General features: G+C 42.2%; 1 protein-coding gene across 1 annotated transcript; it reads right to left on the bottom strand.

The window, feature by feature from the left end:
• Positions 1-275: 275 nt before the first annotated feature.
• Positions 276-15738, bottom strand: gnas (GNAS complex locus). The gene is made up of 12 exons (XM_024005584.2): positions 15423-15738; positions 13318-13390; positions 11121-11175; positions 10818-10937; positions 5652-5749; positions 2913-2967; positions 2644-2717; positions 2406-2464; positions 2004-2124; positions 1637-1767; positions 1326-1393; positions 276-1098 (listed from the first exon to the last, which is right to left on the bottom strand). The coding sequence occupies exons 1-12, from the start codon at positions 15559-15561 to the stop codon at positions 952-954; spliced, it is 1140 nt and encodes a 379-aa protein (XP_023861352.1). The 5' UTR covers positions 15562-15738; the 3' UTR covers positions 276-951.
• Between the last annotated feature and the right edge of the window lie 1107 nt (positions 15739-16845).

Raw genomic sequence — 16845 nt, 5'->3', positions numbered from 1 at the left:
CATTTATCATTATCTTCCTCTTTTTTTAAATTTCAGGATTACTTTTTTCTTTAAAAACAAAGCAAAGAGCATTGCCAGTAAAGTAACAGTGCAGGGTATGAGGTGAGGTTAAGAGAGTGGCCAGGGAAAAGGGGTGATGAGAGAGAGGGGCACAATGGCACAACAGTTTACACAGACAAAACAACTGGAGATAGAAACAGGGCTGATCGGACTTCTCTTCACTTATATGGTACTGTATGTTTTTTGCACTCCGTTGAGTTCTGTGAACATTGGCCTTTTTCCTCCCGCTGCTGTACAAACAAGGCAAAGTCATGTGACAATCCTGTGAGCGTCATGGTGTCCAAGCTCCACCAAATTGACATAGATATTCCCCTCCCCCCATGCCCTGCCCACCACGATGCTTCTCTGGTTCATTGTCAGTCATCAACGTTGCTCCTAGTAGGTATCTTGGCTGTGAAGTCATTGAAATCACTGAGCCAGTCAATCTGTGGCTGCAGACAGTAAACAGCTAAGAGACTCTGAGCTCACCCAGTCCAGGACCATGTAGTCGAGTAAAAGCGTGTTCTTTTTCAGAACAGCAAGCAGTTATCGGAGGGTAAATTTGAGAACAAGTGTGTCTAAGTGTGTGTGTCTCAAAATATAAACTAATGGTGTGAAAGAGAGAGTTCGGTGTTATGTCAGCATGTACACGCTTGTGTGTGGTGAAATGGGTTCGAGTCCTGAGCACAGTGCTAAAGTGCAGTGGAGTTCAGCTGATCTGGCTTGGATGTATTCTGTGTTTTGCAGTATTTCAATAGTCTTTCCAGGTTACTCTGTAGCTCATGTCTAGTTTGACTTCAGGAGTCCCCAAGAGTACACCGAGTTAGGAGCAGGTCGACAGGGGTGGGTTTCAGGAGGGTCAGGGAGATACTGGAGGTGGAGGTTCAGAGTCTGTGTTGCAGCCCCCTCCCATCACAAGAGCTCGTACTGCCGAAGGTGCATCCTCTGAATGATGTCCCGACAGTCGTTGAAGACCCGGCGGATGTTTTCCGTGTCGACGGCACAGGTAAAATGGGGGTAACAATAGTGCCTGCCGTCTCCACTGGCTGTGCTGATCCTCTGAAATCACACAGTGAAACACAAATCAGACAGAGGAATACTACCACCATCAGGACATCATCCACTTGACTCAATAACAAATCTAACATGAAGACAATGCTAACATATCCAATACAAGCAAGTCATCTCATTTGGCATCTTTGGTTTTGATTGGATCCTATTTTGTAATCAATAACATAAGATTCTATATAACATTAACAGGGGAAACATTGTATTTCTGCACTTACCAGGAACTCATCTCGTATGAAGTACTTTGCCCTCGTGACGCGTGGATCCTCCCCTGGTTCTGGTGTTGCTATAGAATAGTAAGTGACTGATGAGTGTTATGATTGGATTCTAGTACACCATTACACATTTTCAGTGTCACTGATCGCTATGATGATTACTTATCAGCCTACAGGAAAGAACATTCAAGAGCCATCTAACGTGGTTAAAAGTAGAAGCACTGTGTGCGTGTGTGTCGCCGTGTGTGTGTGTGTATGTGTGCGCACCGTGTGTATGTACAGTAAACATCCAGTCAAGTGTAACAACTTCTCACCATCATCCGGTGTGGTGTAGCGTGCAAACTCTGGGAAGTACTCTTCAATTTTTGATTTCCCAGCCAACACCTTCTCTGCTAGCAGGTCCTGTTTGTTGAGGAATAGGATGACAGAAATGGTCCGCAGCCACCTAAAAATAGAAACCCACACACACAGAGAGGCTGGCTAAATACACTGGTAACAACAGGCTAAATACACTGGTAACAGGCTAAATACACTGGTAACAAGCAGTCAGTGGTCATTTACGACTAGCAAATTGTACATTATTATGATGAGTATTTCAATAAAACAGAGGAATAGAATAAAACTCCATTGATTCCATAAATGTTTGTGGGGAGGGGGTGTCATGGGTTGTGCTTGTGTCACCTGTTGTTCCAGATGTTCTTGAATAGATTCAGAGCCTCCTGCAAACGGTTGGTCTGATTGTCCTCCCGGATCACCATGTTGTAGCTGCTACTGGCCACCACGAAAATAATGGCTGTTACATCTGTGGGGAAGACAGAGGGAGGAGGGACTCAGACAACCTGGTTTTGTTAAGCGAAATCAATGGCACAGTCAAAAGGCAATTAGCTTTAAGGCTAAGGCCGAAACACACAGTAATGGCAGAAAAAGCAAAGGTGATAAAATACAGGAAACCTTTAGTAGAACAGGGCTACAGACTATGGAGGACCCGTCTAGAACCCCCCAAAAAGTATCAATGAGAATGAATTGTGTTTGTGAGTGATTCTCTATTGGATTGGCTAGATCAAATGGCAAAACAAATGTTACCGTTAAAGCATTGGATCCATTTCCGACGTTCATCCCTTTGACCCCCAACGTCAAACATGCTGTGGAAGAGAGGTCAGTACGATAAATATACCACACATTACGACCTTGTGGCGTAGTAATGAATCACATGTAAGCTGCACTGTAAGGACTCATACACGTCTAAAGGGCTGAGTTGGAGGTTGATCTTCAGGTATAGTACTAATAACCAAATCGGATGATAAACCTGGGTTATACTCACTGAAAATTTACTTTGTCCACCTGAAATCTGGTCTCAAAGATCCCAGAGGTGAGCACTCTGCATCTCAGTAGGTCCTGAGAGAAAGACGGGAGTCATTCATCTGTGTTATATTTCATAAATATTATGAAAGGAAGTTGATGGAGGACAGTAGGGATGTGTATCAAATGGAGGACGTTGGCCAAAAGTAGTGCACTAGAGGGGATAGGGTGCCATTTGAGACGTATCCCTGGGCCTCTGATGATGGTGGCTTTGAGACCACGGAAAGTCACCTGATCAGTGGGAGTGTAGTCACTCCGTTTCACAATGTCAATCTTGTCTAGAAAGCTGAGGAGAGAAAAAAATAACAGATTTAGAAGGATGACCAGGACAGGACAAAATGGCTGAATTCAGTCAGCAGGGGCAGTGAAAAAGCATGATGAGGAGCTTGTCTTGGTTTGTGTACAGGTAGAGACCACTGAGCTCAATAGAATTATATACACCTGTGTTTCGCCAACTGTTTTGTAGCAGGGAGGGACTGACCTGTGGTAAGCCATCGCTCCTTCCTCTTTGGAGGACGACTTAGTCAGTTTCTTTCTAAGACTTGAGAACTAAGTCAGTGTCAGCTAAGTAAATGAGCAGCCAGTTAGTAACATCCCAGGGACCAGTGTCTGTCCAGGAACAAGGCAGTTGAGAGAAACACCAACATAGACTTCCTTGGTACAGACACTTACAGCTGAGAGGAATAGCAATGGTTCTGGAGTCATACTGACTTTGAGACTAATGTCCAATTCCATGACATACACTGAGTATACCAAACATTAGGAACACCTTTCCTAATATTGAGTTGCACCCATGCTGATCCAATATTTCCCAAAGTTGTGGGAAGCATCTGGCTGGATGTCCTTTGGGTTGTGGACCATTCTTGATACACACAGAAAACTGTTGAGTGTGGAAAAACTCAGCACACATACCTTGTCTCAAGGTTTAAAAATCCTTATTTAACCTGTCTCCTCCCCATCATCTACACTGATTGAAGTGGATTTAACAAGTGACATCAATAATGGATCATAGCTTTCACCTGGTCAGTCTGTCATGGAAAGAGCAGGTCTTCCTGTCTTACTCAGTGTAGTTTACAACTGTTTAAACAGTACCTACAGAGTGTCTAATACAACTGAATGCCACAAACTGTACCAACAGTGTGTGACAGCTGAATGCCGGTCTCCCAAGCATACTGAACACAGAGGAATGCCGAGCCTCTGGATAACCAGGAATGTGACAGGGAGGGGTGAAATGTGACAGGTCTAAGTACAGGTAAGACATGGCAGGAATGAGTCGGCACTCACTGGGAGAGACAAAGGGACTAGGAGAAACACACAGAGATTATGTGAGTGTGTAAGCGCTCATGTGCATTTACCATTCTTTGTTATGGCAACAAAGATGGCCAGAGATAACTATGCAGACTTCAGAAGAACACAGGTGGGGAGGTTAACTCTTACTCTTTCCTTTCCTACACGTTACTGAAGAATGTTGTAAAAGTTATAACTGTAAGCTCTCCTTTCACAAGGGTTCACACTCACAAACCTGACCTAGCCCATCAGCCTGAACCCAAACAGACATATACACATCTCTAAATTAGTCTCTGGCACTGGGAGATTGAATGAGTGTATTAGAGTGAGTGGGAAGGATAGAGTGGGAGGGCGATAGAGATTGAGGTAGGAAAGGCGTAGAGAGAGACGGAAGAAAGAGAGGGAGGGTGATAGGTAGGAAGGAAATGGTGAGAATGACAGAAAGTGTGTGCATATGTGTGTTAAAGAGAGAGCGAGGGGGGAGAGAGAAAGAGTAGTCTGACATTACAGAGCAGATTCAAAAATAGCTCCCTAGTGCCCTGGCCTCCAGCATGGTTGCCATGGAGACAGAACCACAGGCTCTATAAATAGACTATCAGCTCAAAATCTTGTGTGACTGGAGTAGGGCCTGAGAGGGGGAGAAAGAAAAAGAGGGAGAGAACCAGAGAAAAAATGAGAAGGAGCAAGAGATTGAGAAAGATGGACTGGGAGAGAGGAAGTGGGAGGGAGAGAGCAGGAGAGAGGTATTGATAGAGGGAGTGGGAAAGAGTGAGAGAGAGGGAGGGAACAAAAGACTGGACTGGACTACCTGAACCACCTGAAGGGGTTGTCTTAGACTGTTAAGTAACACAATCAAATAAACAGCCCTCTTCAAACATTAGCAGAATATGAATTTTTTATACAATCAGCTCAAATCAAATACCACTATAACAGATTTAACTCTGACGCTCCAGTCACTGTGGTTTACTTCCCCCTCCTCCCCTGTTCCCCTCCAACCGCTGGTGAAATCTCTGTCTCTCCCTTTTTATGACTCAGGACCTGCCATTTTTGGTCCCTGTTGCTGCAAATATCCTACATCACAGATGCGGAGCCACACAACAGTTGGAAAAGAAAGCAGAGGAAGAGAACGTGTGCGAGAGAGTACGAGGGACAGCGTGAAAGAGAGCAAGAGAAAGAAAGTGAGGAGAGAGCAAGAGAATGAAAGAGAGAGGCAGAGAGAGACACATAGCCAGAGGTGGCAGTGTTGATGCAGAAAGCTCTGGTGATGTCATACTGTGGTGTGTGTGCACAGACACGATGAGGAACTGCGGAGGAAGAATATGCACTCAAGATGACTTCCATGACACAGAGCTCTGCTACTACACATCATTTTCAGGCAGAATACTTGCCTGTTATCTTGCCATGTTGTCATTGAAAATCAGAACGGGTCTCTCTAGGAAATTGCTTTTTACAATAAAGTTTTGATGAGATTAAATACATTTTAGATTTGGGGTTTACAAACCTTAGCTGGTATTTTATCAGCCTGCTAAATCTGAGCATGCCAGCCTTGAACTTCAGTCCCATGTGTGCCTCTAATCGTTGGCTTAGAGTGTTTGTTTTCAACAACACAGGCCTGTACAAGGGCACTGTAGCTATTCAAGACAGTTGGTTCCCTCTCGGCGGTGCAGTGCAGTGCATACTTACTACTGCGCACAGTCGATCAGCTGGTACTCATTGGATCTCTCAAAACACGCCCTCACGCCCTCATCCTGCCAGAGAGTCTTTGCATTTTCATAAAACTCCTGAGAGAGAGAGCGATATAAGGACAGAGAGTGAACGAAAGAAGAGGGGCAGTGGAAGAGAGAAAGATGAAGCGATTAATTCACATGGTACAATAACAATACATCGACTAAATTAAAGCAAGTAGAAAAGGACGACACTGTCCATCATCCATGTCATGATTGAGGGCACTGATGTGCCACGTCTTTATTTACATTCCAATGGGGCAGCACACCTATTAGATCTAGCATTTATTGACAGGACAACAGGTTCTGTGGCCAGTGAGGGTAACTGCCAAGGGGAGTTTCAATATAGGAAAAACAAAGTGGCATGGTCAGGCTGATGAAATTAAAGAATATGCCTTTAAAAATGAAAAAAAAAACAAGGCATGTTTTTACAACCTTTCCTTTAATGAGGAGAAATAAAGATGACATATGGTCGACAGGCTAAGGAGGGTCAGTTGACTCATAATCACGTCAAAATCTCATAACATTGAATAAATCATATTTCATTACATTGATTTAGCAAACAAAAGCTGTGCGAGTGTAATGATTCCAGTCAACTGGCATATCTAAAGGCCAATCTGTTACTTCCTTGTTTGATATCTGTTGCATAAAGTGGGAATGTCCACATAGCTTATTAAGGACCAGAGTGACCACCCCATGGACAACATTCAAAGGGCTAAAAAGCATATAGAAAGGCAGACATACTCATCATCTCCCTCCATTTGGACCATGGAACAAGAAACCCTGTCATGTATAAAACAACATCTTCTGGACAACTGGACCTTTGTGGAACAATGCGTCTGCACACACTTGCATAACATTTAGGTTTGCTGTCCGATATATTTGTCCCACCGTTCGGCTGGCTTGGGTTACTTGGATTTTTATAACTCTTCCTGCATCCACTCCATAAAAGAGCACTCATCATGTGTCTTAGTAACAGAGTCCTCCTTTATCATCAGTCATGCGCTTAAGAAAAAAAATAAAAACTCCTCTCTAGGAACTGCTCATTGCATTACAGCAGCCAACCCAGAATCCTTTGGGGCTACAACTCAATGCTATATTGTTTCTCTCTGCTCACTGGCTTGTCTGATCTAAGTTTTTTCCATTTCATCCTTTGGTATGGCCTTTTTTCAAATACACAAAGGCTTGTGTTGTTTTGCTAAGTATATCACAGAGAGTTTGATCTTGCTTTAAGTATTTTATTTTATTTTAAAAGCAACTGGTTGCCTTTTCCTGGTTAATAAACAACCATCTATTACGTTCTGCACATGATCATGTGCTATGTAAAATGCATCTGAATGGGAATGTCCCCTCTGGCATTCTAACTCTATGGTCAACTGCACTACAAAAGCGTCATGTAGCCAGAGACAGGATAAGGAAGTGAGGAGCCTGGTAGCTTTGAATTTGAGAAAATTTACATTTTAGTGGCGTTAAGAAAAACAACCTATAAAGCAGAGGTCGGCAACGGGCCAAAACCATTCTAATCAGTCGATTAATCAGCAGTCTGAAAACAAGTCCCATACCACAACAACGCATTTAAACATGAAATGAACTGGAAGTGAACAGCCCAGACAGTAGATATCCATACAAACGTCCCCCACCTCTAGCCACCCTCTTCCTCACCCTCTGTTTTTTTTCTATCTGTACTCTGAGATTAGGTGACCAGTAGAACCGGTTCCCCCTCAGCCCTGGGGGGTGCCAGAGAAGAGGGAGGGAGGGAGGCTTTGCCAACAGTATTACACTGCCTGACCAGAGTCATTCAACTCTCCTCCATCCGGAACGAAATCGCAGACATTCAAACACCACAGAGCAAGACAGCAGTCAATCACATCCCTTTCACACGTAGGCCTACACACCCAAACTCAGAGAGAGAGATGTTATGGCAGGTGTGCTAGGCCCAGAAGAAGGACAAAGCAATCTTCAATGACAGTCTATGGTGCAATGGTAGAGAAGCAACTATCCAACTGTAATAGTTCATTTTCTTTCAGCCTAAGACTCATAAGGGGATCTAAATGAAAGCATAATAACAGCTAAATAGATGTTTTCATTTTGTTGAGTGACAACATGTCGTCTGTCCTAGAGATAAGTTAAACTATCTCTAGGACACTATGGGCCCAATTCAATAAAAAAAACATTAACAAGGTTTCTGTGATCAATATAAAACAAAGTTATTGGATGCACTTATAAATCCATTATAAATTCAATGGATTATGTTTATCCAGAAACCTGGTAGCTGCTTAGCTTGAATAGTGTCCTATGTCCCTCCCAGCCAAGTCCTAACAGCCTGACAACTACCAGCAAGCACCCTGTTGTTCAGGTTGGCATCCCAGTGTGACACAGAAACATGTGGGTACCAGAGAAAGGTATTTAGGGGTGTTACAGGCAGTCAGAGACCTCCAGGCCTTCCCCTCAGGGCAGTCAATTAGCTAACAGGCATCGCATCGAGGCCCTACCCACTAATTTTGTATTTTATTTTACCTTTATTTAACTAGAAAAGTCAGTTAAGAACAATTTTCAATGACAGCCTATGAACAGTGGGTTAACTGCCTTGTTCAGGGGCAGAACGACAGATTTTTACCTTGTCAGCTCGGGGATTCGATCTGCGACCTTTCGGTTACTAGTCCAACGCTCTAACCACTAGGCTACCTGCCGCCCCATCAATTACTATACTGTACCACAACCCACAGAGATACCAGAACCATGAGGCTTGCACCTGCAACAGGGACTACTGGATGGTCATTCCAAAGGGAACATATACAGTACCAGTCAAAAGTTTGGACACACCTACTCATTCCAGGGTTTTCCTTTATTTTTTTCTATTTTCTACATTGTAGAACAATAGTGAAGACATCAATACTACGAAATAACACATATGGAGTCATGTAGTAAACAAAAAAGTGCTAAACAAATCAAAAAATATTTTATATTTGAGATTCTTCAACATAGCCACCCTTCGCCTTGATGACAGCTTTGCACTGTCTTGGCATTCTCTCAACCAGCTTCATGAGGTAGTCACCTGGAATGCATTTCAGTTAACAGGTGTGCCTTATTAAAAGTTAATTTGTGGAATTTCTTTCCTTCTTAATGCGTTTGAGCCAATCAGTTGTGTTATGACAAGGTAGGGGTGGGTGGTATACAGAAGATAGCCCTATTTGGTAAAAAACCAAGTCCAAATTATGGCAAGAACAGCTAAAATAAGCAAAGAGAAACGACAGTCCATCATTACTTAAAGACACGTAGTCAGTCAATCTGGAAAATGTAAAGAGCTTTGAAAGTTTCTTCATGTGCAGTCGCAAAAACCATCAAGCGCTTTGATGAAACTGGCTCTCATGAGGACTGCCACAGGAAAGGAAGACCCAGAGTTGCCTCTGCTGCAGAGGATAAGTTCATTAGAGTTAACTGCACCTCAGATTGCAGCTCAAATAAATGCTTCACAGAGTTCAAGTAACAGACAAATCTCAACATCAACTGTTCAGAGGAGACTGCGTGAATCAGGCCTTCATGGTCAAATTGCTGCAAAGAAACCACTACTAAAAGGACACCAATAATAAGAAGAGACTTGCTTGGGACAAGAAACACGAGAAATGGACCATTAGACCTGTGGAAATCTGTCCTTTGGTCTGATGAGTCCAAATGTGAGATTTTTGGTTCCAACCGCTGTGTCTTTGTGAGACGCAGAGTAGTTGAACGGATGATCTCCGCATGTGTGGTTCCCACCGTGAAGCATGGAGGAGGATGTGTGATGGTGTGGGAGTGCTTTGCTGGTGACACTGTCTTTGATTTATTTAGAATTCAAGTCACACTTAACCAGCAAGGCTACCACAGCATTCTGCAGCGATACACCATCCCATCTGGTTTGCGCTTAGTTGGACTATCATTTGTTTTTCAACAGGACAATGACCAAAAACACACCTCCAGGCTATTTGACCAAGGAGAGTGATGGAGTGCTGTATCAGTGTCACGTCTATTCCTGCTCCTCCCCTCCGGCGTTCGACGTCGCTGGTTTACTAACCACCAGTGCTGGGAACCATCATCACGCGCACCTGGTATTCATCATTAGGCACACCTGGACTTCATTACCTCACTCATTACCTCCCCTTTATCTGACACTCCCTTAGGTTCTTTCCCCAGGCAGTATTGTTTTCTGTTGTTCATGTCTAGACGCTACTCCTACGTTGTATCGTTCCATGTTTCTTGTTAAATTAAATTTACCACCTGCACCTGCTTCTTGACTCCCAGCATCTACGTTACATTCAGATGACCTGGCTTCCACAATCACCCGACCTCAACCAAATCAGATGGTTTGGGATGAGTCAGACTATAGAGGGAAGGAAAAGCAGCCAACAAGTGCTCAGCATATGTGGGAACTCCTTCAAGACTGTTGGAAATGCATTCCTCATGAAGCTGGTTGAGATAATGCCAAGAGTTGCAAAGCTGTCATCAAGGCAAAGGGTGGCTACTTTGAAGAATCTAAAATCTAAAATGTATTTTCATTTGTTTAACACTTTTTTGGTTACCGCATGATTCCATATGTTTTGATGTCTTCAATATTATTCTACAATGTAGATAGTTAAAATAAAGAAACTCTTGAATGAGTAGGTGTGTCCAAACTTTTTACTGGTACTGTACAAATGCTCACTCACACAGGTGTGTACATACATTAGAGTCCAACCGATATATTGGTTCACTGATATTATCGGCCGATATTGGCCTTTTAACGCTATATCAGTATCGGCCGATAATTCAAACGATATTAAATAAATGATGAAAAAAGGGAATCTCATGCTTACCTGACCACTTGCGGCCATTCTCAGTATGTATCATTAATTTTACAATGTAAGAAATTAACATTTGAAGCATATTTTCTTGACCAATTGCTGTTTTAGATGTCAATTTCTGAGAATTCCGTGTGTAAAAATGTAACTTTTTAATTTCCCCGGCGTAAAACAGTATATTGGCAGATATCTAGTTATCGGTAAGTTTTGTCCCCTCAAGTCATATTGATCGGGCTCTAACATACGTTAATGCAAAGACAATGTCTATCTATAATGATTTGTGTGTGTGGTAGAAACATTGTCATACTCACAGACGTGAATTCAAAGTCCTTCTGATTGACTAGGTTGAGGACGTATTGGATTCGGTATTGGTTGTGTTGACTGGCGAGCTGAACGGGAGGTGTCAGTGTACTCATAGCTGCTACTATGGTCTAAAGAGCGACACAAACAAACACATTCAATACAAATCAAGTGACAACACAGGATTGTCTTGGGGTATCTTATATTCAATGATAAAATATTCATGATTCATGCTTAGCTGTTTAGAATTTTTTATTCTACATAGTACCTACCTACAGAGACATGAACTACAAAGACTCAAACCGAAAACTCACCTCAATAGCTTCTTTAATATTATTCTTGATATCATGAATTTTCTGCTTCTTCTCTCTGCAAAAAAACAAAAACCTCAATCATCCATGTTGTAATTTTTTTTAAATATCATTGTCATACACAACAGATATGCTGATGATACAGCAAACAAAAAACAAACATGTATGTAGATAATAGTCCAACAGCTGGCATACATGCACAATTTCCCAATATCATTCCTTCTGAACCTGACAATGTTTATGACTGTGACACGTACATCTTCAACTATGTGAAACTCATATATTTAACAGGTCCCAGTCTCCCAGTGCCTACATTGGACTCTAATGAAAATGCTCTACCTGCCATGATAACTACAAATGATCAGACGTCAAACATCACTCCATCTTTCAGAGTGTAACTGAGCTGCAACAACCCATCAGTAGACTACAGTATCAGCTATCAAGTCAAATGCAATGGATTTTAACAAGCAATGGTGGAGTGCGCCAAACTGTAGGCTACGGGAAGCAACAGTGAGGGTCCTCCAACTGTCTCCAAATCTTTTTTCTGATTCAGATGATGCAAAGACAGATGTATTTTGTAGCGGGAAACATTTCACTAAGTTGAACACTGCCACTGATGTTTAGTTTATCCCAAGAACACAAACTGCATTTAAGTAGAGTAAGAGAGAGAATGTGTGTCAGAGAATGAGGTACATCAATAGAAAGAGAGAAATGGAAAGAAAAAGAAAGACAGAATAGGAAACAGCCAGCAGGAGGGCTTGTATCCCACACAGACATGGCCTCTAGTTTATTGGCTTGAGGTAGATTGAGAAGGCCCTGTTTACATTTTCAACATGATAGTCACTTTAAGGAAATCACATGGTTCTTACAAAATAGTGTGTGCGCACTTGTATGTGACTGTGTGTGTGTATATATGATGTGTGTGTGTGGAGAGAGAATACCCAATAACTATATATATATATGGAGAAAGCATGTGTGATTATATACATCCTTTCCTATCTTTATCTAAGAAGATAAAATATACTTGGTCCAGTGTTTCACAAAGGCCTGGAACCTTATCAATGGAATTTACTGAATGCAAAAACAACATACTTCAGGATTTAGGGAATCTACCAAAAACCTCCAGCAATTCCTTATATTCCTTTTCCTTGTAGAGTATATGTTCCTCCAGGACTGACTACAAAACATTGCTGAGAAGTCACAGACACTGCCCTGCGCTGTATCCATTTGCAAATGCAACCCTTAAATTTAAGTGATACACAGTACAGCTAAGTTATCACACAGACACAACCAACTAATCAATGAATGTCTGAAATGTCTAGGATGTGACCAAGTGATGAACTGAGCATATTCACACACACAAGATAGAGCGCTGCAGTTGTAAGTGTTGTGGAGTCACGAGATGGGTCACACGCAGCTGGGTGCCTTAGATGCTGATGTGCTCGTCTAGCACAAGCCACTCACACCACACCAGTGCCTGAACCTCCAAACCTAACCCCACAAACTGGAGATTAAACCATAACCCACCAATGCACAGATTCCTGAACCAACACCAGATTCGGGCCTAAACCCCCAACCAACCTACTCACCTGAGCCTAAACCTCCAACCACCAACGCACCAGGGCCTTGAAGCACCCGTCACCAACCAACGCACCAGGGCCTTGAAGCACCGATCCCCAAACAACGCCACAAGGCCTTGAAGCACCGGCCACCAACCAACGCACCAGGGCCTGAAGCACCGGTCACCAACCAACGCACCAGGGCCTGAAGCACCCGTCACCAACCAACGCACCAGGGCCTTGAAGCACCCGTCACCAACCAATGCACCAGGGATTGAACCCCACAGCATTTGATTCTGAAGCAAGTTTAAGTCCTCGTCTTTACATCTGTCCATACAATCAGACTGATAATTCTTAAATTCTTAAATCGAAATCTAAGACTTCACATTAAAAACTAGGCGAGACACCTAGACAGTACATTATAGTGGCTATTGAACTGAGGGATACCATCAACTGTTACTAGCCTCTCATGTGCTGTGCACAGGTGAATCTAATGTGTGTTTTCTACAATTCAGATATTGCAAGACCAATACATTTTGGTTCCTTTGAGATTATTCCCCATCACTCTGCTTGTAAAGTCTCAAACCCTGATCTATATTCACAGTTGTAGAGCATAGTCTGGAGAAGGAAACCATACTTACTCTGCATTGAAGCCATTGACATGGAGGATTCGCATCTGTTTCACTATGGTGCTCTTCCCTGACTCACCAGCCCCTGTGGGTGGGGGGGGGAGATGGTTAAAAATATTTCATAGAGTACAGAGAAATGCCCTACCCTGACAGCCAACAGAGACGGCCATTTGGAATGTGATGCTCAGAAGTCTTCTACAAAACAACTAATTGTAAAGAGAGACACGTTCAAAGTGATAGTTCAGCACTTCAAACCTGTGAAATAAACATTAGGAAATATTCTAATTGAAATGGGTTATTATGCCACTTGACCGAGGTCTCACTCAGCACCAGTAGAGGCCAGGATTTGGAGGAAGTTGCTCTTAACCTCTGATCTAGGGTCAGATCATAGAGAATGATAAGAGGCCTCTAGTGGCCAAAAGGCCGTTTTAGCATGGGCAGCGCCATTGAGGGCTTCCACCATTTTAATATGGTCAGCTGGGTGGAACTTCCAACTTCATTGGCTGATTCCTCCTGGTGTCCCTGTTATGTGTAACCAGTTCATCAAGAGGCATCAGTTAATAGTGAAGAAGAAATTGACTACTTCTAAATGGATATAGCTTCAATGGCACTGCCCATGCCGTCAACAACGCCATAATGGCATGGATACAACGATGAGGCCTCTCTCTCTATGGGTCAGATATAGTTGTATCTTCCAGTTGGTTAAGGTCAGGATTTAGGTTTGATAAACTGATGTGGTAAGGGGTAACTTCTACCTTGAGCTTAAGACCACCTGTGTCTGAGTCAAACAACTTACAATAGTGGGAGGTTTGGTGAATCCACACATACAGTAAGATGTAAATGAATGGGTGCAATATCAACCTGTTGAAATCTACTAATGCAATAGTATTACCAGCTTCACTTATAACCAGGGATGTAATGGTACCACAAAGTAACACGTAAAACCTATCAAGTCGGATTTATTTTCGATTGGCTAGTTTAGGTGTGTGGACATCCCCATGTGAGAATAACTAAGGAAGTTCTTCATTACAGATCCACTCGAATGCCTGATTCACACTATAGGGACAACCCAAACTGGACTGTGTTGGCTCTGATATTGTCTTTTCACACCGTTCTTTCCAGCACAGTTCTCGTGATGGATGCATAACTAGGCTAGCTCAGTACAGCTTGGTTTGAACCTATAGTGTGAATCAAGCATAAAGGTGTCAACAATACACACATCTCATTGTCAAATCAAATAGATGACTGTAATGATGAAAGTGAACATCTTCTTTCCCATAGCAGTGATCTCAAATGTTACGAGCTTATCATGGTTGGTTCATGGTCTGATGTTTCCCCATAAACACTGTCCAACAAAATTCTTACTCACAAATAGGCCAAGATCTGATAACTTGCCAATGGCACACACAACAAAACATGTCATATCATATAAAAGTGCTATATCTAAAGCAGCATTGTAGTAAAGCTTTTGTTATGGTTAAATGTGAGTTCTGTTCCGCTTTCTTTAGTTACCACAACTTCCTCTCCAACAGAAATACCGCTATGTCATTCAATACACTAGGCATCAGGCAAATTCTAATAAAAAATTATAATTAAGAGAGGACATTTTGACTGCTTTTACATGATAACAGTACCATGAGTACAGAAGTGTCAGTGGTAGAAATGTTCACCATTCATTAATTCACACATAGGCCCACCTTGAAATACACAGGCCTATGAATTTGAAAGTTGTCAAGCAGCTAGTAGTTCTGAAAACAAACCCACAACACACATGCAGAGCCTCAACACCCATGTTTGATATAGATTAGGCACGAGCTGTTACAATCACACAGGCTCAAGACTAAATGTATCAAATGTGAAGAAACAATAACAATGTAGCAATATGTAGACTTCAATTATGTTAGAGAATCAAGTCTAACTGATACCCAACTTAAACATCATACCAGCAACCATGTCACATATGAAAAAGTTAAATGAGACTAGAGTGTAAGAGGAAGGCCTACAGAGACAACAATATCCTATATCACAACATCAAATAGTGTGCCATATAGGAATAGAAACAATGTTGCCAATGAGGCCTTGCCTACAACACATCAGATTTCCTTCAACAAACTTACCCAAAAGTAGTAGCCTGTGAGTTGCTCTATATATCTGTTTGTCCTTCTGAAGTTGTTTCTCTATCTTTTTGTTTGCTTCTCTTTGTGACTTCTCCTCATTTCGCTGATCTTCAGTCTTGCTGTTGCCCAAACAACCCATCTTCCCGCAAGAAATAGAGTCCAGGGGAGGGGGAATGTGAAAAAATAAATAAACGAACTATTCTAGATCCCTCGGTTGACCCACGGAATTGAGAATAATATTAACGACATGTATACAGTCTTGTTGTTTAGTGTTACGTCGAACTAATCAGTTTTAAAACGTTGTCCTACCGCGCTTGTAATTATGTGTACATAATGCGTATTTTCAGTAGATCTTGCTGTCAGAGGGTAGGAGACTGTTGATGACGACACCCAGGCCGCCCTCTCACTTGGTCAATTCTGTTAGGGTTTTCCTTCTTCACATATAGTTTTTATATACCGATATTGATGACCATCCACAGATGTTAAGGTTGATTGAGGCTTTTACCTCTTTCACATTCAATTGAGGAGGGGATAAATAGCCTATTTTCATCTCACGAACAGCCCGGGTCTCACGTCTCACAGTTGCCTGTGACAGGGACCCAAACTCGGCATGACACAGAAACTCGGCTGTACACTGACATGGATCTTTTTGGCAAAAGTTATAATAAACATATTTTGGGGAAAGGCGTATTTTCTGTGTATTTCCTTAAAACGGCATTTCTCTACGCATAGCCTATAGATAAACTAGAGAAATAAAACTATATTAAGGCTACACTTAACGAACTACATGTGTAATATTTCCATTGCTTCCGTCTTCATTCAACTCCTTTTATATCCATAAGATGATCCTCGATCTAAACTGTGAGTCCGATTTTCAGTTTAGATCCCCGAAATAATTGAATTTTCCTGATTTTTCCCCGTTTCTGTGATGGCTGTTCTTTGCTGTTTTTTCTCAATCCAAAGGGCCTTCTCTGTTTTTTCTTTTGTTGCTGAAATGTGTACCCCTACTCACATCAGCAAGGTTCCTAATAGCGCTTTGATAGTCCCCAACACATTCTTAAATGGGTTCTGATTCTTCTAAACACGAAGAAAATACAAAAATCCTTCGAATGTTTCCAGTTTCTTGCATATTTCTTTTGAATTCGAATGGTAGGTAGAGCTTACATGTGCATATACATTCAGAAATATAACGCGGATTGTAATAACACATTCCACTATGACGGCAGTTCCCTCCTGGGCTGGTCGTGGGAGATAAAACACGGGAATAACCAATTATTGAAGGTATTATTTTCCCCTTTTTCTCCGGGAATAGCACATTGAGATAGACAGAGCAGAATAGATGGGGTGGGGCAAACAGCGCACATTGAACTCTGGGAAGGACCAGAGCTTCATCACATGATTGTACAGAACGTCAGCATGGTGA

The sequence above is a fragment of the Salvelinus sp. IW2-2015 genome, linkage group LG17, assembly GCF_002910315.2.
Source record: "Salvelinus sp. IW2-2015 linkage group LG17, ASM291031v2, whole genome shotgun sequence".
NCBI lineage: Eukaryota > Metazoa > Chordata > Actinopteri > Salmoniformes > Salmonidae > Salvelinus > Salvelinus sp. IW2-2015.
This window is presented reverse-complemented; position numbering and strand designations above follow the sequence as displayed.

Coding starts and splice junctions, on each gene's coding strand:
- gnas (XM_024005584.2), bottom strand. CDS start 15,561: ATGGGTTGTTTGGGCAACAGCAAGACTGAAGATCAGCGAAATGAGGAG. Junction 10,938..11,120: donor ATATTAAAGAAGCTATTGAG/GTGAGTTTTCGG, acceptor GTCGCTCTTTAG/ACCATAGTAGCAGCTATGAG. Junction 2,718..2,912: donor ACTACACTCCCACTGATCAG/GTGACTTTCCGT, acceptor TCTTTCTCTCAG/GACCTACTGAGATGCAGAGT.